The sequence below is a fragment of the Anguilla rostrata genome, chromosome 11, assembly GCF_018555375.3.
Source record: "Anguilla rostrata isolate EN2019 chromosome 11, ASM1855537v3, whole genome shotgun sequence".
NCBI classification, from domain to species: domain Eukaryota; kingdom Metazoa; phylum Chordata; class Actinopteri; order Anguilliformes; family Anguillidae; genus Anguilla; species Anguilla rostrata.
The window spans coordinates 42,190,736-42,211,993 of record NC_057943.1 but is presented as its reverse complement, the minus strand read 5'-3'; the positions used below and the strand labels follow the sequence as shown (position 1 = coordinate 42,211,993).

The 21,258-nt window shown below is 47.5% G+C and overlaps 1 protein-coding gene across 1 annotated transcript in view; it reads left to right on the top strand.

Annotated features, from left to right (window-relative positions):
- Nucleotides 1–21,258, top strand: part of LOC135234987 (putative helicase mov-10-B.2) — a 28,517-nt gene extending 7,259 nt beyond the window's left edge. The window contains 18 exon segments of the mRNA XM_064300161.1: nt 79–322; nt 2,074–2,199; nt 3,762–3,924; nt 4,412–4,560; nt 5,094–5,240; nt 7,553–7,742; nt 8,397–8,564; nt 9,422–9,525; nt 9,630–9,727; nt 10,872–10,970; nt 12,406–12,514; nt 12,609–12,726; nt 14,463–14,657; nt 15,120–15,194; nt 15,877–16,002; nt 17,097–17,185; nt 19,376–19,491; nt 20,510–21,258. Of these exon segments, the coding sequence (XP_064156231.1) occupies nt 79–322; nt 2,074–2,199; nt 3,762–3,924; nt 4,412–4,560; nt 5,094–5,240; nt 7,553–7,742; nt 8,397–8,564; nt 9,422–9,525; nt 9,630–9,727; nt 10,872–10,970; nt 12,406–12,514; nt 12,609–12,726; nt 14,463–14,657; nt 15,120–15,194; nt 15,877–16,002; nt 17,097–17,185; nt 19,376–19,491; nt 20,510–20,571 (2,378 nt within the window). The 3' untranslated portion in view covers nt 20,572–21,258.

Sequence of the window (21,258 nt, the reverse complement as noted above, 5' to 3'; positions counted from 1 at the left end):
TAGCTGAAGTACAGGCGAACGCTGTGATTTCCTGTATTGCTTTAGATAACAGGTTTGGTCGGTTGCTTCTCACTGCAGGTCAGCGGTATGAGGTACAGGTCAGTTTCCACTCTCAGTATGTGGGCTTCTTCCCTGCCACGCTGGCCTTTGAGTTCAAGACCTCGCTGGTCTCCAATGCTTTCCATATCGTACGCTTCCTGGAGGCCATGTGCAGCAGCAGCCTGGCTGTGGATCTGGCCCCTGTCACCCCCTACAAGCCCCAAGCTGCCATTAAACGCGTGGTGATGGCGTGCACGATCGTAGAGGGAGAACCTCCTGAGAGGTAAGGCACTGGGACCCCACCCGCTCTGTCACAATCGCTGGGCACAGGGACATGAGGGAATTCTGTTTTTCACTGGTGTTTTTATTTGCTGGTAGAGAGGGAGAGAGCACATTCATTGTACAAACAAACAAATAAATGAAAATCTTCCCCATGCTAATTTCCCCCAAAAGTTCACAGGTTACAAAAGATCTTGTCGGGAGTATTTAAAGTACGTTTAAGGATGGCTTCGATTGGTATATAAATTGTTTGGTCCGAAATACGTTACGTGTAGGTTTTCTAGGCGTAGAGCTTCATGCTGATATTTTATATTTAAGCATCTTTTTAGCTTTGTTCTCCACCGGCTGGCTGCTGCCATTATCTCCTGCCTGTTTGTTCTCCCGCTCATTCCTGCTCCAAGGCCTTGTGGGTGAAAGACGGGCACAAACACAACCTGGGGTACACAGAGAAGGATGGAAAGAAGGGGGAAGAGAGATGGCAGGATTATTAAATATAATTATAAATACCATAAAGCCTTTAATGATATGCGTAGGTGTGTGTCTGTGTGCAAGTGTGTGTGTATGTGTATGTGAGTGTGTGTGTGTGTATGTGAGTGTGTGTATGAATGAAAGAAAATAAGGAATGTGTTGATTTCTAGCATTCTCTCATCATGGTCCTGGTCCAGTACAGAATCGGAGGGTTAGACTTCAGAGGGACCATCAAACACACTGATATACATTTAGACACGCAACACTCCCTATGTTAGCTGTCCATGTTGAGTGCAAGCACGTACATATCACAGAATTACTGATGTGAGCAGTAATGAACATACATTTGTGCATTTGGGCTGCAATGTTAATTGGGGAACGGTTCAGATATACAGTACTGGCACACATTATGAAAACACTGTGCTTAAAGAAGTTTAGCACTCTTAAAACTTTTATCTGCGTTTTCTTCAGGGCCATTTTCATTGGTAAAAATGTATTTGAAACATTTATCTTCTTGACCATGAGTGGTAATGACATTAAATGACAAACCAAAAAAAAAAAACTGTTTTCTTTGCATTAATATTATAATTTTATGTAAAACAGTACTGGGCAAAGAAATGCATGTTCAGGGAAATTTTTAAAATGCAACAGTTAGATACATTAGACAGCTCAATTATGTAGCTGAACTAATACATATAGGAAGGTGTGCAGATTATTACTTTTTAAATACAAATGCTAATTATCTCTTTATATTTTCATTGTTGATGTTACATTTATTACATGTTACATTAATTATGTCAAAAAAAGAAATTGTTGCTAAATAGTATATTAATCGTCAAACTGGTAGTGTTCCCATAATTTGTGCCAGCACAGCACTTGAACAGGGAAGTGTAAATGGGACCTAGGGGTCATCGGCCGACTAGATAATTTTACCAGACAGTTCTGTCTGGTGTCAACTGTTGAGCTTTAAGAACATCTGCTGATAACTAAGTCTCCATGGTTCAACATGAGTTCAATGAGGAAATGAATCTGCTGGACCAAGTCATTACGCATAGTTATGGAAACCGTCATTTAATTTGTCAACTGCCGTTTTTGATGTGAGACTTTGTAGTTTGTACTCAATAAGATTATATGTTTTTGTGGTTGTGTGTGTGATTAATTGAAACAAGAATATTTGCAGAGAATGACCCCTTAGGTTCCTCATACCCCCCCCCCCCCCCCAAACCCCACCCCGACCGTGGAATCCTATCAGAGTCTGACCCCCCTCCCTTGATGTCTCTTTAACAGCCATGTTGTGCAGCGGCTGGAAATGGTGTTGCCTTTGGGTGACTATAAATGCCCGCAGCCTGTGAGGATCTTGCCAAGGTTCCTGCAGGATGGCGGACATTTCAGTGAAGAGCTTCAATGTATGAAGTAGGTGCCTTGGATAACCCCTTTTCCACTTTCATAAACTCTACCTACAAAAATCTCTTATATTGATTCCTCGAAGGTTGCTAAACTAGTTGGCCTTTGACTGTGAAAGACCTTAACCCAGTTTAAGTGAAGTTCGTGTAAAAATAAGTATGATGCATGGCCATCCTTTAACGAGTAGAGCAGGGTGAGAATGAGCTCCTCCTCTGTAGTCCTCTTTTTGCAATCACATTGACCCAGTAGGTTTACTCTTTGCCTTCTGCCATTTTTCTATCAGTGAGCTTAATGTAAGGTTTGCAACCCAAATGGCTTAGAAGAATGCTCAAATTCTGCCTACCAGCAAGGCCTAGCAAAAACCATCTACGCTGGCCCTTAGTGAACGTTGCCCTTTAGGCCAACCACAAGAGATTATTTGTTGGTCTTATATAATGTACCAATCTCAGGATAACACAGACTTGTCTGGTTGTATTCCGCTGTGTGCTAATGCTGCTGGCTACACACAGGGCTGTATCATAGGTGTGCCACTGTAAGGATAACAGATTTGTAGCATGGAGCGCTAATCTGCTCAATGTTTAATGTGAATCATTATTGGGAATAGCAAAACCTTTACCAATTTTCTGCAGTGAATGGCATGAATGAACATGGTGCCTGGCAGCTACAGGCTGAACGGGTCTTCACTCTGTCCTTAAAGGACCCTGTGCAATCAAAATCTTAAAAAAATTAAATAGTTATATTTTTTACATAACAATCCAAAGTAAATGAGATCTATGATATTGAGTCTATTTTATATGGCTGAGATTTTGAATTAGTTTTTAAATTTGGAATGTAACAGAGTTTCTATACTGCCCAGGATTTTACATTGATCATTTGGAGACCATGTTCTTTGTTTAATAATTACATTTATACTTTCAATCATAATTTTAAATAATTTTTATTATAATATATACTATTAAAGCACAATTATATAGAAAAACCAGTCATGAAGTATTTAGTGAGAAGCCACTCAGAAGTGAACTTAAATCAAATAGCTGACATTGAACCTCCACTTCTCATGTTTAGAAATGCTTTACATCAAAAATTTCAGTTTATTCATTTAAAAATACATGTTTATCTCATGGGTTAATGAATGCTTCAAATGAAGGAAAACGTATGCACGGGGTCTGTAGGAAATGAAAATCTGCCGGGTGTTTCATGGTTCTTAACACTACAGAGGATGCTAATCTTTTAGCCAGTCAGGTTAGCCCATGTGACCAGATTACCACATCACAATGTTCCCTCAATTTAACAGCCATCTTTCATAAATAGGCACAGCGTTGCCTGTTGCTAATAGCGGATCAGGGCATCTCCTTCCATTCAACTCCAAGTGTATTTTTTATCCTCGTTGCTGCTGCATCCTGTTCCAGGTATATTGCTAATTTCCCAGGAGTGTCTGAAGAACTCTCCATTTTTCTTTGTGTGTTGACTTATGGGAAATCGAACGAGACGTGTTATTTGTAAAAAGGAATACGCTACGTAACTGCTGGGTTCGTGCTGGGAGTGAGACGGCATTTCTGTCCTGTCAACAGGGATCTCCTGGAATCTCCCTTGAGCTTCCAGAACTACGCCAAGCGCTTTCAGCTGCTGCTCCACCTGGAGGAGATCCAGATGGAGGTGGACATTAAGAAGTACGATATGCACAATGCCCCGATGGTCAGGGACGCTGCCAACAAGAGACTGCTCGCCCTGGACGTGAGTAAAATAATGAGGTGCATTCTGGGCCGCTGTAGCAAAGCCGGTGGAGGACTTAACAGGGTGCACGTGTTAACATGGAAATCAGTGGAGAAAGGGGTCCAACTGTAGTCACATTTTAGTCTGTCAGGAAACCTGCTGGGTTGAGATTGAACTATTTTAATATGTGAATATTTAAACACATATTCAAGTAGAATGTGAAGGGAAAAGGACACACTCTCAAGGCTCACCTAGATGGTGAAAACTCCATAGCCACAGATTCGTCTGTGATAATTAAACGGCATAAGAAATCCTCTACTGCTCACCTTTTAATGCATGCTTTGTCTCACTTATTTCTTGTCATCACATTACGTAAGGCTCATTTCCACGTTCATTGTTATCTGATTTTATTGAGTGTGGCCACCCTGGCTTCTGGCACGTTTTCGATCATTGAGCAGTGAGCAGCTTACGAGCAGCCTCCGGTCGTTTCTGTGCTCCTGTTCCTCAGGTCCCGGGCGTGGCAGAAAACAGACCCTCGGTCCTGAAAGGGGACCACCTCCTGGTGTCCAAGGTTGGGGACGGGGAACCCCTCACCAAGTACAAGGGCCACGTCCACAGGGTGGAGCTGGAGTCCGTGAAGCTGGGCTTCTCCAAGAAGTAAGATCACACGCTGTCAGCTGACCCCTCTCAGCCTATCGGCATCGTTCGGCCCTCAGATAAGCTCAGTTATTCAGATTAATAACCTCTGTGAGGAAAGGCCCAGTGGTTCACTGACTTTAGCAAGTATTTTTGGTTTGAGTGACATTTGGTTTGGGTGAGACCTGTTGTACAGCCACAGGACTAAAATCTCCTGCATGTACCCTTATAGAAGTGCAGTGTAGTGCAATATACAATATACTAAAAGTATAAAGATAGCTATATTTCACAGCAGTTGATATATAAAAAATGTACTTGCCATATCTGAAAATGGAAATACTCTGTATTTGCCCATATATTGTGAAGTGCTGCAATGTCTTCATAATATTGTATTTCAATGTACATTCAGTATGTTATGTTTCTGTAAACAATCGTAAATTCTGTAAATTCTGTGATTATGGACATTTTGTTCCAGTCTGGGGAGAAGGGTGTAGAGCGTCTGCTTTTGTTTTCTCCTCTCTTGCTGAGTGACTCACAGGGTGTGTCTCTTGCAGAATGAAGGACGGTTTCATAGACAAAATGAAGTTCAACGTGGAGTTCACCATCAACCGCTTCCCTCTGAAGCTGCAGCACCGGGCCGTGCTGCTGGCGGTCCAGAACCGCCTGGAGGAGGTGCTGTTTCCCTCTGCTGAGTGAACAGTGTCCTGAGCAATGAGGACGTTCATACACAACCACCCCTACAGTCAACTCAGGTCACAGCCAGCTCCCAGCGCAACCCACCCCGGCGCCCGACCCCCAATCCCTCACTCAGATCAGGCACTCAGTACCAACCTCACTCAGCCACTCAGGTCCACTACCCCCTCAGTCAGGCACTCAGTACCCCCCTCACTCAGATCAGGCACTCAGTACCCCCCCCCCCCTCACTCAGGTCAGGCACTCAGTACCCCCCCCCCCCCCTCAGCTCAGGCACTCAGTACACTCAGTCAGGCACTCACCCCCCCCACCACCTCGTAAATATTCAGCTGTTTATTGGACTTTTGTTTAAAAGGAATTTGAGAAATAACAGTAATTAAACAATTCAGCTCAGAAACGGGCAGAGTAACACTGGTGCTTGTGAGAAAAGCAGTGATAAGAGAGAAGAGAATATGAGATTAAGTGTGGAGTTGGGTAAAACCCAGGGAAAGAACGTAGCGAAATTCAGCTGAATCGCTTCAGAAAAATCCGGCTGTAAAATGGTTTGTATGTAAAGAATGTAAGCTGTCCAAGTCACTGTGGATAAGAGCATCTGCTGGCTGCCTTGAATGTAAATTGAGATTAGTCATAGAGATTTAAATTCTGCCCTTTAGGTCTTTAAGAGATGACATAAATCAATAAGTGACTGCGAGGGTACATTGGCTGGTGAATAGACAGACAAATGAGCGCTGGCTTGCCTTCAACTCATAAACAGTGGCATCGGAGAACACAAATGTCTAAGCAACAGCCACAACGACAACAAATTGATCTGACTTCTTTTTCTTTATTTTTTTTTGCATTGGACAGAAAACAGCATGTAGAAGAGCTAGCCTTTAGGGGCCAAAAGAATGACAAAGTCTGCAGAAGTTCAGCATTTCGTGACAGGAAGTTGAATCAGTAGTGCTGCCCAGCACATGCCATTCAATCCTGAGTCTTTCCCAGATTGAGGTCTAAACCCCAAGAGTGCTCTGTTGACTTCTCTATCAGTGTCTGTGTCCTGCTCACAGACTCCTTCCTCCATACTGTCAATCACACTTGGCATTCCATGACCTTGGCCGTTCTACTTTTAAAGGTTTTTATGACCATTTCTTTTTTCTGACATCAACAAGTTCTGAAAAAGCAACAAGTACGGGCCTAAGCTAGTGTTTTCTGCTAATTCTTGTGCTAAGTTCTTCCTGCTAGTTTAAATTGAGCTTCCTCTGAAATTTTGTTTTAGGTCCTCATTTAAAATGAAGCTATTTAGGAACAACTTGTGAGTTTTGGATTCCCAGTAGAGAACAAAGAAGACATCAGCGGACGATTATGATTACTGATGATTACAAGCTGATTTAAATTGCACCTTTCAAAAGCTCACCTCACCTCAACCCCTACCAATATGTAAGCATGGAAGCCATTTTGGTTCTGGGATGGTTATCATCGTGCATCATCTGAGATGGAGAGGGAAGAGTTTCCATGTTTGTTACAGTTTCAGGTGCTTAAATGTACAGATGTCTGAACTACTCTTATGTCCTTTGATCACCTGATCACCTCAAGAATACAAAAGGCAAAGTAGCGTACATTAATGTGATTAAACAAATCATTCAGTTTAAGACCAAGACAATCCACAATTTGCAGTCTCATTTAAAAACAGTAATGAATGGCCTTGCATTGTCAATCTGTCACATTTTACTATCAATGGCTAGTTTTTCAGACAGAGGGAAACTTTATGTAAATTTAGTCTACACTGTGTAATGAAACTGTGATGATTGACTTTGCTTTGCATATTTAGGGAAATTATGGAAAGTGGTACCAAACACCAAAATGTGAGATTGTGCCTCAATTTTAAGTGCTGTTGGTCACCATGGTTGTAGATTTAAAACTACAGAGTGATCTGGCATATAGTTAAAACAGTTCTGCTTGTGTTTCACATTTGTATACACATAGTATTTGCCACATTTCATGAGGCAAATACTATTTTAGGCAAAATAAATGAATAAAAGGTCCACAGTAATGAATATTAATTTAAGACAACACGGTTCTCAAATGAAGTGAATGAATACAATGCAACTCCGGTGTTTGTGTTTTAAATTGCGCTCTGTAAACGTTAAACTGTCACTCCTGTTGAGTTTTAGACACCAGAATGCGTGCTGTGTATCTCATTGTTCATCGTCCACGACGTTACACTAGTTTAGCATTTTACACAAAATACGGTCTTCTGTTGCACACTGCTGCGGGAAAGTTTGCAGTAAAAACACGCGGACCCTGCGGACGTCCGTCCCCTCGATCCGCGGGGGTGTGTTAGCAGGGGTCTGGGGCTGACTGACCCGTCCCGTCGTGTTTTCAGGCTGTTTGACCGGAAGTTGGAGAAGAACCCGGAGCAGTACGGCGCAGTCCAGTGCATCGTGATGGGAGCGTCTAAACCCGCACCCTACCTGGTGTTTGGGCCTCCTGGAACAGGAAAGACCGTCACTGTGGTTGAAGCTATCAAGCAGGTGTGTGAGCAACGTTTCAATCACGCAAATATTAAGGGAGCTAATGGAACCCACTAGACCGCCTCGCCCGTTTGTTGTTGTTTTCCATTGCGCGTTATGATTATGAAACTGCCTTTTGTTGTAATTTCCCGTAAACGATGATGTAACCTGTGGGCGTGTTTGTCTTCGGTCTTAATTAAGAAGCTCGAGCTCTTTTAACTTTTATTTTCGCCAATTTTTAGAACATAATCTTTTACATGTTTTGGTTAGTTGTGTATTTTTTGAAAATTCATATACGTGTATTTGTGATAATTGAAATTTCGGATGCTAGTAAAATTGGATATAAACCGAAAACACAAAATAATAATTTTGTTCTGTTTCTTGATGAAAATAAATGAATTACTACTCAGCAACCTGCAGGTCTTTTTTGCTGGTGTCTAAAGAGGTTAAATGAGGCTTTTGAGTTTGGTACTGAAGACTGCCATTGGCAGCACATAACGACGACGCGTTGATGTAATATGCCCAGACATTTGGATTTGTTAGCCTCGTCCTACAGAAATGTGTTAAGCTCTGAACGTCAGTGCGTATTGTACCCAGCTCTGCAAGCTGAGGTCATAGCGCGGGCATTAGCGGCGGTGATGAAGGCCCTTGTCCGTCGTCTCCCGTGTGTCTCAGGTGCACAAGGTGAACCCCTCGGCCCGCATCCTGGCCTGCGCCCCGTCCAACAGCGCGGCGGACCTGCTGTGCGAGCGCACGCTGCAGAACGGTGGCGTGGACGCGCATCACATCTACCGCCTGTACGCCAGCAGCAGGGACCAGCGGGAGGTCCCCGCTGCGCTCATGGTGAGTCTCACGCCCGAGGCCCTCCGCCCGCACACCGGGATTGGGCCCCATCTCACTGGACCCACATTTCACTGCTGGGGCAGGCATGTCCTGCACTGGTTCATCGCTGAAGTGCTTGGTGCTTAAAGAGTCCACACACCGTGTGTTTGGTGCTTAAAGAGTCCACACACCGTGTGTTTGGGGCTTAAAGAGTCCACACACCGTGTGTTTGGTGCTTAAAGAGTCCACACACTGTGTGTTTGGGGCTTAAAGAGTCCACACACCGTGTGTTTGGTGCTTAAAGAGTCCACACACTGTGTGTTTGGGGCTTAAAGAGTCCACACACCGTGTGTTTGGTGCTTAAAGAGTCCACACACCGTGTGTTTGGGGCTTAAAGAGTCCACACACCGTGTGTTTGGTGCTTAAAGAGTCCACACACCGTGTGCTTGGTGCTTAAAGAGTCCACACACCGTGTGTTTGGGGCTTAAAGAGTCCACACACTTTGTTTTCCCAGAACTAAATTGGCCGTTGATTGAAATGAAACTACAAAAGCTCTCCAAGGACAGGACTTTGAGATCACTGGACAGAAGAAACTTGGTGGCTTTTCCTTCACAAATAGGAAGGCCAGAGGCTCTGTGCTAAATGGACACTGATAGGCCACAGGGTCAGTGCTAAATGGACACTGATTGGCCAGAGGGTCAGTACTAAATAGACACTGATAGGCCACAGGGTCAGTGCTAAATGGACACTGATTGGCCAGAGGGTCAGTGCTAAATGGACACTGACAGGCCAGAGGGTCAGTGCTAAATGGACTCTGATTGGCCAGAGGGTCAGTGGTCCTGTCTCACTGTGCATGTGTCCTGCTCTGTGTTGCTTAGAGCTGCTGCAACTGGGACCCCGCCCAGGACTGCTTTGTGTTCCCCTCCAAGGAGAGCCTGATGGAGTACAAAATCTTGGTCACCACTGTGGTGACGGCTGGACGGTAGGGTGGTTCTGCACATCACCATGTTCTGTATGACACTGCTTTCTTGGAGGGGGGGTGGGCATTGTTTTGTCCTGACAGCTTTCGCTACTGCTGCTCCACAGGCTTGTGTCCGGAGGCCTTCCCACAAGCCACTTCTCCCACATATTCATAGACGAGGCGGGGCACGCCGTAGAGCCTGAGTGCATCATTGGCCTTTCAGGTAACGCTGGGACCTCAGTGGGAGGGCAGGGGGGAGGGGGAGCCGGGCGCGGGGGGGGGGGGGGGGCGGTTATGTCAGCGAACCAAATCAGCCTTCACTCTAACCAGCCTGTCTGCCAGCCCACTCAAGCTCCCCACTTTGCATGGCTAGGCTGGTCACCTGGGTGGGGTTTCATCAGAGGAAGTTACATGAAGTTTATTGAGAAGCAAAACATGAAACGGTTGCAGTTGTTATTGGCGTGATTTCTTCCATTACCTTAAATGTACTGTTGCTATGGCTACTCTACTTTTTTGCTCTTGCTCCTGCGCTTGGCTCCACAGTTGACTCATATGTGCCTGTGACTTCATCGATTCTCTAGGTCTAGCATTGCCTTGCCTTGTTATTTACCCTTATTTACTTCGCTCTGGAAAAGCCCTCATTAAAATGGAATATACCAGAAATATATTGTAATAAAACATATCATCAGGTTATTTAAACACTGCACCATATGTGGGGAAATATACAAATTATTGCAATATACGAAATATATTAATATATTTACGAAGAAGCCCACATATTTACACTCTCTGATCATATACTGTATTTCATATCCAGGAGGAAGAGCGTTTGCTAAATGGCTAAATGATTATGTGCTATGAAGCTGCACTGCCCAGTTCAACGAATGAATGCCAGCACACTGATGCTCATTTTCACACTTGTGTTGCCATTATTATTGGGATGGCATATGTGCAATTTCACTATAGTGAGCTGATGCCCTCTTGTATGAGATATAAGGCAAATGTTATTACACCATCTTGTATGCAACCATCTAGGACATCGTAGTAAACCCAAAGGAAACCCACCAGAGGAACCTAATGTTCTACAGCATTTTATTATGAAAAATAGATTACAGCATATTTGCAAAACTGTACAAAGAGCTGGACAATTTTTGATTAAATGTTTTATTTATGGCATCTGAACCGTTATATTATTTCCATACCACCAACTTTAGTGTTATTGTACTGCTTATGTTTTTGCGGAATTGGTGATTGTGTTTTGGGCAGTAATGACAAACCAATTTCCCATGACTTTTTTTTGAAGTGTGTCTCTTCTAACCCCAGTCTGGATCCAGCGCTGTCTTAGTGCCCCTGTCCTGTGTCCTCAGGGTTACTGTGTGCGGAGACTGGACAGCTGGTCCTCGCTGGCGACCCTCAACAGCTGGGGCCCATCCTGCGATCCCCCCTGGCCATTCAGCATGGACTGGGTGAGCTCCACAACCTCATCTCCGCCAATCACAGAGACTCTGATGAACCGCCAGGGTTTTTCCCTTCTTCATAATGAGATGAGGTTTCTTTCCTCGAGTTAAAATACATTAAACTGAAAATTGAAACATATTTCTGCTTTCAACACATGCGCCCACACAAATGCATGTACGCACAGACACACTCATCTTGAATTGAAATTTAGTTTTATAATTTGGTGATACGTGCCTGAAGAGTGCCTCTTGATATCCCCGTGAAGCACCGAGAAGAACAGAAGAGAGAGCTGAGGTGTTTGGGGGAGAAATCAGAGGGCTGTTGGGAGAGTAGGCCTCATACCTCTTTAATACTAGCTTGAGGAGACAGCAACTGCACAGAGTTACAAAGTTCTGCTCAGGATGCTGATAGTCTCAGAAAAATTCACGCGTTACAAAATGTCTTATAGGAAGTTTAATGTTTAAATTGTATTACTCTGGTTGGTTGGGATGACATCAATATTTAAATCTCAGTGGTTGGTACATACTGTATCAGGTTGCTAGGCAAGTATGCGTAGTATTTTGTTGACATTTTAAACAAAAAACTTCTCCGTTGGTGGAAAGATGCTTGTCTTCCTCACAGGTCAGCGGTATCTGCTATCTCCTGTATTCGGACAGGAAGTGCACTGGGGGTGTGTAGGGGTTAAAGGTCACGCACCCCTTAACGATCAGTGGGAAGACGTTAGGGGTCGGGGGGGTCATTTGGGCAAAAAGAGCTCTACTGCAGATTTGCAAAAATAATGTTTAAGACATCACATGCATATCACAAATGATTATTTATGTGGGAAATAATGAAAGCTTAATATGGTTAATATGCCATACTCACACACATGCGCACCATGAGATGGCTAAATCAGACACCTCTGAGTGACAAATAGTCAAAAACTTTATATAAAAATAGAGTATGCAGCGGAAAATCATGTCCCCACACCAGCCAGTCAAATCGTGACAGCGTTGCTGGGGCTGCAGTACTTTATCTGTGACTCATAGTGTGAGCGACTTCCCACGGCGAGCTGTGTGACGGGCAGGCAGGGGGAGGAACGCCTGTGAGATGATGGGGATTAATATCACAGTGAAAGAGAACGATGCGTCAAACATCGCTGCAGCTGCGCTAACGACCTGAAAAAGAGTGCGTTGCTCATGGAAAACGAAATGCGGGTGCACTACCAGTGCTGCCAGTTTCAGGCCTCTTGGCTGCCACTGTACATCTCCCTTGGGCAGTACTGTGAAGGCACAATGGAAATGCACAGAGATGAAAATCTGGCTTCACAGAGATTAATACAGTATCTGGCTTCACCGAGATGAAAGTCTGGCTTCACAGAGATGAAAATCTGGCCTCACAGACGCAAGTCAGGCTGCCTGTCGCAGAACCTGCATTTGATATGTGCTGTAAAATTCTCTGTAGGCCTGTCTTTGCTGGAGAGGCTTATGAAACACAACCGTCTTTACAAGAAGGACGAGGAAACCCAGCAGTTCGACAGACGCTTTGTCACCAAGCTGCTGAGGAACTACAGGTACATGGCCTTCCCCTTGCCCTCTTCATCTTCCTCTTCATCGCAGGGACCGAACGCACCCTCCAATGTGTCCTCTTTCCCAAACTCCTCCCAGATCCCACCCCGCCATCCTCAAGATCCCTAATGAGCTCTTCTACGAGGGGGAGCTGCAGGTGTACGCAGACGAGATCCTGAGGAACTCCTACTGCTCCTGGGAGCACCTGCCCAAGAAGGTGAGCTCGAAGGGGGGGGGAGCAGGGGAGTACCTGCCCAAGAAGGTGAGCTCGAAGGGGGGGGGGGGGGGGGGGTTTGGGAGTACCTGCCCAAGAAGGTGAGCTCGAAGGGGGGGGGGGTTTGGGAGTACCTGCCCAAGAAGGTGAGCTCAAGGGGGGGAGTGTTTGGGAGTACCTGCCCAAGAAGGTGAGCTCAAGGGGGGGAGGAGCAGGGGAGTACCTGCCCAAGAAGGTGAGCTCAAGGGGGGGGGGGAGCAGGGGAGTACCTGCCCAAGAAGGTGAGCTCGAGGGGGGGGGGGTTTGGGAGCACCTGCCCAAGAAGGTGAGCTCAAGGGGGGGGGGGGGTTTGGGAGCACCTGCCCAAGAAGGTGAGCTCAAGGGGGGGGCGGGGGGAGCAGGGGAGTACCTGTCCAAGAAGGTGAGCTCAAGGAGGGGGGGGTTTGGAGCACCTGCCCAAGAAGGTGAGCACAAGGGGGGGGGGGGAGCAGGGGAGTACCTGCCCAAGAAGGTGAGCTCAAGGTGGGGGGAGCAGGGCAGTACCTGCCCAAGAAGGTGAGCTCGAGGGGGGTGGGGGGGGTTTGGAGCGCCTGCCCAAGAAGGTAGCTCAAGGCGAGGGGGGGGGGGGGAGCAGGGGAGTACCTGCCCAAGAAGGTGAGCTCAAGGGGGGGGGGAGGAGGGGAGTACCTGCCCAAGAAGGTGAGCTCAACGGGGGGGGGGAACACTAGGATCACATTATATTTAAAAACATCAATACTACCAATAATACTATGACAAATAATCATTGCAAAAATACTAGTAGAAATTAATAGTATTATTATTGGAATACCAAAATGATCTACAGTATGTGTCATGAAAGCAGAAGCTGAAGGATTTACTTAGCATACACCAGTGAGTGGACTACACCTCATTAGCTAAAGTCATTTCAACAATATGGTATGTCCCATATATCACCAACCATATTTGAAACACACAGAATATGTCTGTGTAACCCTTGTGTGTACTAAAGAGGGGCCTTGTAGGATACTGTGCACGCTGCAGTTTGTTCAGTTACAGTCCAGTGGGCGCTTACAGTTGTGCTTACAGGCAAAATGGTTATTGTTTTCTGCGAGCTTTCTCGTGAATCATTTGCACATGAATGGACTGAAAGAGCTGCTCTTTCTGACCAGTCCGCCTGTGAAGCGTGTTATTTGTCAGGATTGCTTATCGCCGTGGTGCTGTTCCACTTTCCTGTGCAGGAAATAGTGAAGGAACTTCAGAGCAACAGGCCCCATATTGGGCATAATGCAACACTAGGCACGGAAGAACTGAATTCTGGGATGCATGCCTCCTCTTCCGAGCGGGTCATCCTCTATCCTTCTCCTTCCCTGGGTCTTAGATTCTGTGGGATTGCAGGTGTTTCTCCTGGCCTCGGGCCCCGAGCCGCTTCTGTAAATATCAGAGTCTGTTCAGGTCTGTGCCGCCTTCTCCGTATCACCGATTCAGCCGCAGCCGGTGTGGCTAACGTTCACCAGGGCACGTTTAGCCAGGAACTGCCCCGGTTCCACCGGGAACCGTTAGCCGCCTGTAGGGGATAAAGGGTTTTTTGTGATTTGAGGAAATAATGAACTCGCTGTTCTGGTGAACAAAAGCAGAAGCCCAAACTGAAAAGTTCCTCTTTGTTTGATGCCAGTGGCGGGTGGGCCGTGTGTTGGGGCTTTGTGAGCAGGCTGAGGCTGACTCTCTTTCCCTCCTTTCAGGGCTTCCCCTTGATTTTCCACGGAGTGAGCGGGAAGGACGAGCGAGAGGGCAACAGCCCGTCCTTCTTCAACCTTTCCGAGATCGACGTCCTGGTCGACTACCTCAAGAAGCTGCTGCTCGAGTCCCAGGGCAAGAAGGGCATCGCCAGGCTCTCACCCAGGGACATCGGCATCATCGCCCCCTACAGGAAGCAGGTGAAATGCCTCTTTTCTGGAACGCGCTAGTCGCACAAACATCCCGATGCCATTGCAGAGCCAATACCAAAAATGCTGTGAGCCAAAGACTGAGTCATTTTTGTGAGTCACTAAGGTGCAGGAGAACTTGTTGCTTTGTTTGCCTCTACCGTTCTGCAGTTATGAGTAGGCATAGATTTAGCTCCATCTAAATGAATATCTGAAGAATGCAGTCATGCAAGGACAGCGGTTTGAGTAAGCTGAAAGAAACAAAAATGAGCAGCAACTCATTTTGCTGTAATTATGAATGTAATTTAGAATTTTTTATTCGATCAAAGATTCAAGGTGTCAAGGGAAATAAGTGCCTTTTTGGCACAAATTTTCCTAAACGGAGTTGATTTAAAATGTTTAAGTTCATCCTTTGTTTTCATATTCGTTAATTGTTTTCGTTGTCTCATTTGTTTTGTTGTATTTATTTTTTAGGTTCAGAAAATCCAGAAAGCCATCAAATCTGTTGACAAGGAGCTTAGCGTGCTGAACGACATCAATGAACTGAAGGTATATCCTACAAAATACACAGTGAAGTTCTGCTAAAATGGCAAACTGTGATAATGCTGCACAGTCATATCAGGTTCTCAACGGGCCCAGGCCTCAAGTCAATGGGTCTCTTTCACAAAACTTTTCTTAAATGATTCATACATTTGTTCTTTAAAAATATTCTTACAAAAAAATATGAGATCCATGACACATGTGACTTTTGTTTCTGTGCGTATCCCAGGTGTGTGAGATGATGAATGCTGGCTGGCTGAAAATGTTAATGTGCAAAACTGTTCATGTGATTAGCATAAGGGAACAGCCACAAACAAATACAGATAAGAAAAAAATGATGAAATATTCATGGAAACGTTCTTGCACGCAGTCTACGATTAAATGTGATCGTACACATGTTTCATGAATGAGGCCCAACGATTCTGTGACCCAACCCTCCGGCTTGGCTCGGCTCAGCCCAGCCTGGCTTGGCCCGGCTCGGCCCGGCCCGGCCCGGCTCGGCTCGGCTCGGTTCGGCTCGGCTCGGCTCGGTTCGGCTTGGCCCGGCTTGGCCCGGCTCGGCTCGGCTCGGCTCGGTTCTGTTCGGCTTGGCCCGGCTCGGCTCGGCTCAGCCCAGCCCGGCTCAGCTCGGCTCGGCTCGGCTCGGCTCGGCTCAGCCCGGCCCGGCTCTGAAGTGCGCTCTCTCTCCCAGGTGGGCTCGGTGGAGGAGTTCCAGGGGCAGGAGCGGAAGGTGATCCTGGTTTCGGCCGTACGCAGCACCGCCAACTACGTCAAGCTCGACCACCACTTCAGCATCGGCTTCCTGAGGAGCGAGAAGGTGCTCATCGTGTTTACACTCTTACCCACGTTTCCTCCGACATACAGTCAAATTAAACTGCTGCATGTTCTGACTTATATTTAAACTGCTGCTCAGTGTAGTATAACATTGAGGGAACAGGGCTTGTACAGTAACTTTGAACTTGAGGGTTCAAATCCCAGGTGGACTGTCATTGTACCTTTGAACAAGGCACTTTGCCAGAACTGCTGCCATTGTTTAACAGCCGTAGAAATGGATTGTGGGAAAAATTGTAAGTGACTCTGTTAAACCTGTTATATCCGATGCTTGAATTTGCATGTAAATCTGGGATGTTGACGAAATAGGGACCGTTGGAAAGCCACCCTGCGGTTGGTTCTGTCCGAGCGCTAGCCTGTCGGTACTGGTGGAGCCTGTCGGTACTGACGGAGCCTGTCGGTACTGACGGAGCCTATCGGTACTGATGGAGCCTGTCGGTACTCATGGAGCCTGTCGGTACTGACGGAGCCTGTCGGTACTGGTGGAGCCTGTCGGTACTCATGGAGCCTGTCGGTACTGACGGAGCCTGTCGGTACTCATGGAGCCTGTCGGTACTCATGGAGCCTGTCGGTACTGACGGAGCCTGTCGGTACTGACGGAGCCTGTCGGTACTCATGGAGCCTGTCGGTACTGACGGAGCCTGTCGGTACTCATGGAGCCTGTCGGTACTGATGGAGCCTGTCGGTACTCATGGAGCCTGTCGGTACTGACGGAGCCTGTCGGTACTGATGGAGCCTGTCGGTACTGATGGAGCCTGTCGGAGCCTGTCAGTACTGATGGAGCCTGTCGGTACTGATGGAGCCTGCGGTACTCATGGAGCCTGTCGGTACTGACGGAGCTGCGTACTGATGGAGCCTGTCGGTACTCATGGAGCCTGTCGTATGCAGTTCATACGTGGACCGGAGCCTGTCGGTCTGACTTCGATGAGGAGCCTTCGGTCTGGAGCGTGGTACTCATGGAGCCTGTCGGTACTACGGAGCCTGTCGGTACTGACGGAGCCTGTCGGTACTCATGGAGCCTGTCGGTACTCACGGAGCCTGTCGGTACTGACGGAGCCTGCCGTTATCTCGCCCACACAGAGGTTCAACGTGGCCGTGACCCGAGCCAAGGCCCTGCTGATCGTGGTGGGAAACCCCTTAATCCTCACCAAGGACCCCACCTGGGGAAGGTAAGGATAAGGCCGCTTTGCCTGCTGAAAATCAGCTACTGACCCTCCCTCCCCACCCCAGGTTCATCAGCTACTGACCCTCCCTCCCCACCCCAGGCTCATCAGCTACTGACCCTCCCTCCCCACCCCAGGCTCATCAGCTACTGACCCTCCCTCCCCACCTCAGGTTGATCAGCTACTGACCCTCCCTCCCCACCCCAGGTTCATCAGCTACTGACCCTCCCTCCCCACCCCAGGTTCATCAGCTACTGACCCTCCCTCCCCACACCAGGTTAATCAGCTACTGACCCTCCCTCTCCACCCCAGGTTAATCAGCTACTGACCCTCCCTCCCACCCCAGGCTCATCAGCTACTGACCCTCCCTCCCCACCCAGGTTCATCAGCTACTGACCCTCCCTCCCCACCCCAGGTTCATCAGCTACTGACCCTCCCTCCCCACACCAGGTTAATCAGCTACTGACCCTCCCTCTCCACCCCAGGTTAATCAGCTACTGACCCTCCCTCCCCACCCCAGGCTCATCAGCTACTGACCCTCCCTCCCCACACCAGGTTCATCAGCTACTGACCCTCCCTCCCCACCCCAGGCTCATCAGCTACTGACCCTCCCTCCCCACCCCAGGCTCATCAGCTACTGACCCTCCTCCCCACCCCAGGTTCATCAGCTACTGACCCTCCCTCCCCACCCCAGGTTCATCAGCTACTGACCCTCCCCTCCCCATAACAGGTTAATCAGCTACTGACCCTCCCTCTCCACCCCAGGTTAATCAGCTACTGACCCTCCCTCCCCACCCAGGCTCATCAGCTACTGACCCTCCCTCCCCACACCAGGTTCATCAGCTACTGACCCTCCCTCCCCACCCCAGGCTCATCAGCTACTGACCCTCCCTCCCACACCAGGTTCATCAGCTACTGACCTCCCTCCCCACCCCAGGTTCATCAGCTACTGACCCTCCCTCCCCACCCCAGGTTAATCAGCTACTGACCCTCCCTCCCCACCCCAGGCTCATCAGCTACTGACCCTCCCTCCCCACACCAGGTTCATCAGCTACTGACCCTCCCTCCCCACCCAGGCTCATCAGCTACCGACCCTCCCTCCCCACCCCAGGCTCATCAGCTACTGACCTCCCTCCCCACCTCAGGTTGATCAGCTACTGACCCTCCCTCTCCACCCCAGGTTCATCAGCTACTGACCCTCCCTCCCCACCCCAGATTCATCAGCTACTGACCTCCCTCCCCACCCCAGGTTCATCAGCTACTGACCCTCCCTCTCCACCCCAGGTTCATCAGCTACTGACCCTCCCCTCCCCATAACAGGTTAATCAGCTACTGACTCTCCCTCCCCACCCCAGGTTAATCAGCTACTGACCCTCCCCTCCCCACCCCAGGTTAATCAGCTACTGACCCTCCCTCTCCACCCCAGGTTCATCAGCTACTGACCCTCCCTCTCCACCCCAGGTTAATCAGCTACTGACCCTCCCCTCCCCACCCCAGGTTAATCAGCTACTGACCCTCCCTCCCCACCCCAGGTTAATCAGCTACTGACCCTCCCTCCCCACCCCAGGCTCATCAGCTACTGACCCTCCCTCCCCACACCAGGTTCATCAGCTACTGACCCTCCCTCCCCACCCCAGGCTCATCAGCTACTGACCCTCCCTCCCCACACCAGGTTCATCAGCTACTGACCCTCCCTCCCCACCCCAGGCTCATCAGCTACTGACTCTCCCCTCCCCACACCAGGTTCATCAGCTACTGACCCTCCCTCCCCACCCCAGGCTCATCAGCTACTGACCCTCCCTCCCCACCCCAGGTTAATCAGCTACTGACCCTCCCTCCCCACCCCAGGCTCATCAGCTACTGACCCTCCCTCCCCACCCCAGGTTAATCAGCTACTGACCCTCCCTCCCCACCCCAGGCTCATCAGCTACTGACCCTCCCTCCCCACCCCAGGCTCATCAGCTACTGACCCTCCCTCCCCACCCCAGGTTAATCAGCTACTGACCCTCCTCCCCACCCCAGGCTCATCAGCTACTGACCCTCCCTCCCCACCCCAGGCTCATCAGCTACTGACCCTCCCTCCCACCCCAGGCTCATCAGCTACTGCCCCTCCCTCCCCATCCCAAGTTAATCAGCTACTGACCCTCCCTCCCCACACCAGGTTAATCAGCTACTGACCCTCCCTCTCCACACCAGGTTCATCAGCTACTGCTCAGAGATGACCGGGTACAGTGGCTTCGACTACACCGCTGAAGAGGGGGAAGAGGAAGTGATAGACCGCTTGGCTGCACTCAAAATCAAAGAAGAAGAGGGTAGGCACCGTGACAGTTAAACGTTTTCTTTTTAAACGTATATTTCCGTTCCTGGCACACCAACCCGTCTTTTGCTGTCCAAGCTGCATTCCAAACAAGATGGTCCCTAGGGTGGGTCATTCGGAATTTGTTGACAAACATTTAAGGAGACCTGTTATTATTAGTTTTGAGATCTGCAGGGGTGTTTTCTAATTTTACTGCCATCTAAAGAGTTAGACATATTTGACCCAGGGCCTAGTCACTTGCTGGTGCATAGCAAGTTATCACCACAGTTCTTTCTATTTTCTGGCTGCATATAAAGGATAGAAGCAATCTTTGAGCCTAAAATGTAGCCCTCTGTGCTTACCAGTTCCACAACATTAACTGAACTCATTGTTTTCGGATTATTCTGGTATGTACAGCTGTAGCTTGCTTCTAGGAGTGTCCTTTATATAAAAATATCAAAATAAGGGGTGAGGCCCTGTTCCTGTGTGTCATGGACGGGTGCAGTGTCGTCATGATTTTTGTGGTTTACTTGGTATGAGCAGCTAATTTAACCCCAGAAACCAGGTGTGGCTTCTTTACGCAATCAAAGACTGAAATGTTTGTAACCGTCCGGAAGATACCCCTGTTTTTCCCATCTAAAGAAATTGCAGGATGACACAGGCTACAGGTGTACACTAACCTGATTATCTAGTACATTTTACGTGACCTCGGTCATTAAGAACAGAGAATAATCACTACAGGAATCTTTACTAGCTGGCCATAAGGGTGGCTTCAGGATTTCTCATAGGCCAATGGTGTGTGGGAGGGTCTGCAGTGCAGTGTGGGGCAGTTCCATTGCAGTTCAGTCAAATAAAAAAATTAACTGAAGTTTGAGTCAACTGATGAAATGTAATATGCCTGTAGGCCTGTGAAGCTTTTGAAATGAATGACCTGGCTCTCCATTCGGACCCGAAATTGACTGAATGGCAACTGATTTGAACTCAAACCTGGGCTGCAGCAACCTGTCTAACCTAATGAACACTCTGCCCCCTAGTGGAGACCGAGGAAAGTGTGGTGCAGCAGCAGCTCCACCCGGAGTGGAGGAACGAACAGTGAGCTTTTGGAAGACTGGGCGGGGCTGAATTCCAAAGAAGAGGTGATATCACAGGGGACCAAGGGCCCACGACTGCGGCAGTGCAAAACCCAGGGAAAGTGTTGGATTCACTGAGCCTTTATTGACCATCCTGAAAGGCCCTTTGTAGTCAAAATAACATTTAATTTTAAGCAGGCAATGTGTTTAGTGGGCTGCCAATCAGTGAACTGGAAGCAAATATACATTACAGAACAAACTGTAATGAGGTGCCAATACTCACCTCTTGTTGAGAAATGACTTTACATAAAAATATTACACATATCATTGAACATATGTTTAAAAAGTGAGTATACATCTTGTGGCTGAAGAAACATTTTAAATGTAAGAAAAGTGACTGCACTGGGTGTATAAACAGGCTGGTGACCAGGGGTGATCAAACCAACTTAACACTTACCTCAGGGAAATATTTAAAATGATTTTAAAAAATATTTTAATATTTTTTTAAATTCCTGAAAATCATTCCAGAAATTCAACATTCAGTAGAGCTGAATGAAACTGCATTCATATTTACATATTTTACAGAGCATTATTGTCAAAATATATTAGTGAAAAGATTACATTCTCATAATTGTGAAACTTGATGTAATTTATTGTAGAATAATTTAATAAATCGCTGATTACATGTACAATTTACCAATGAACAACTTTAA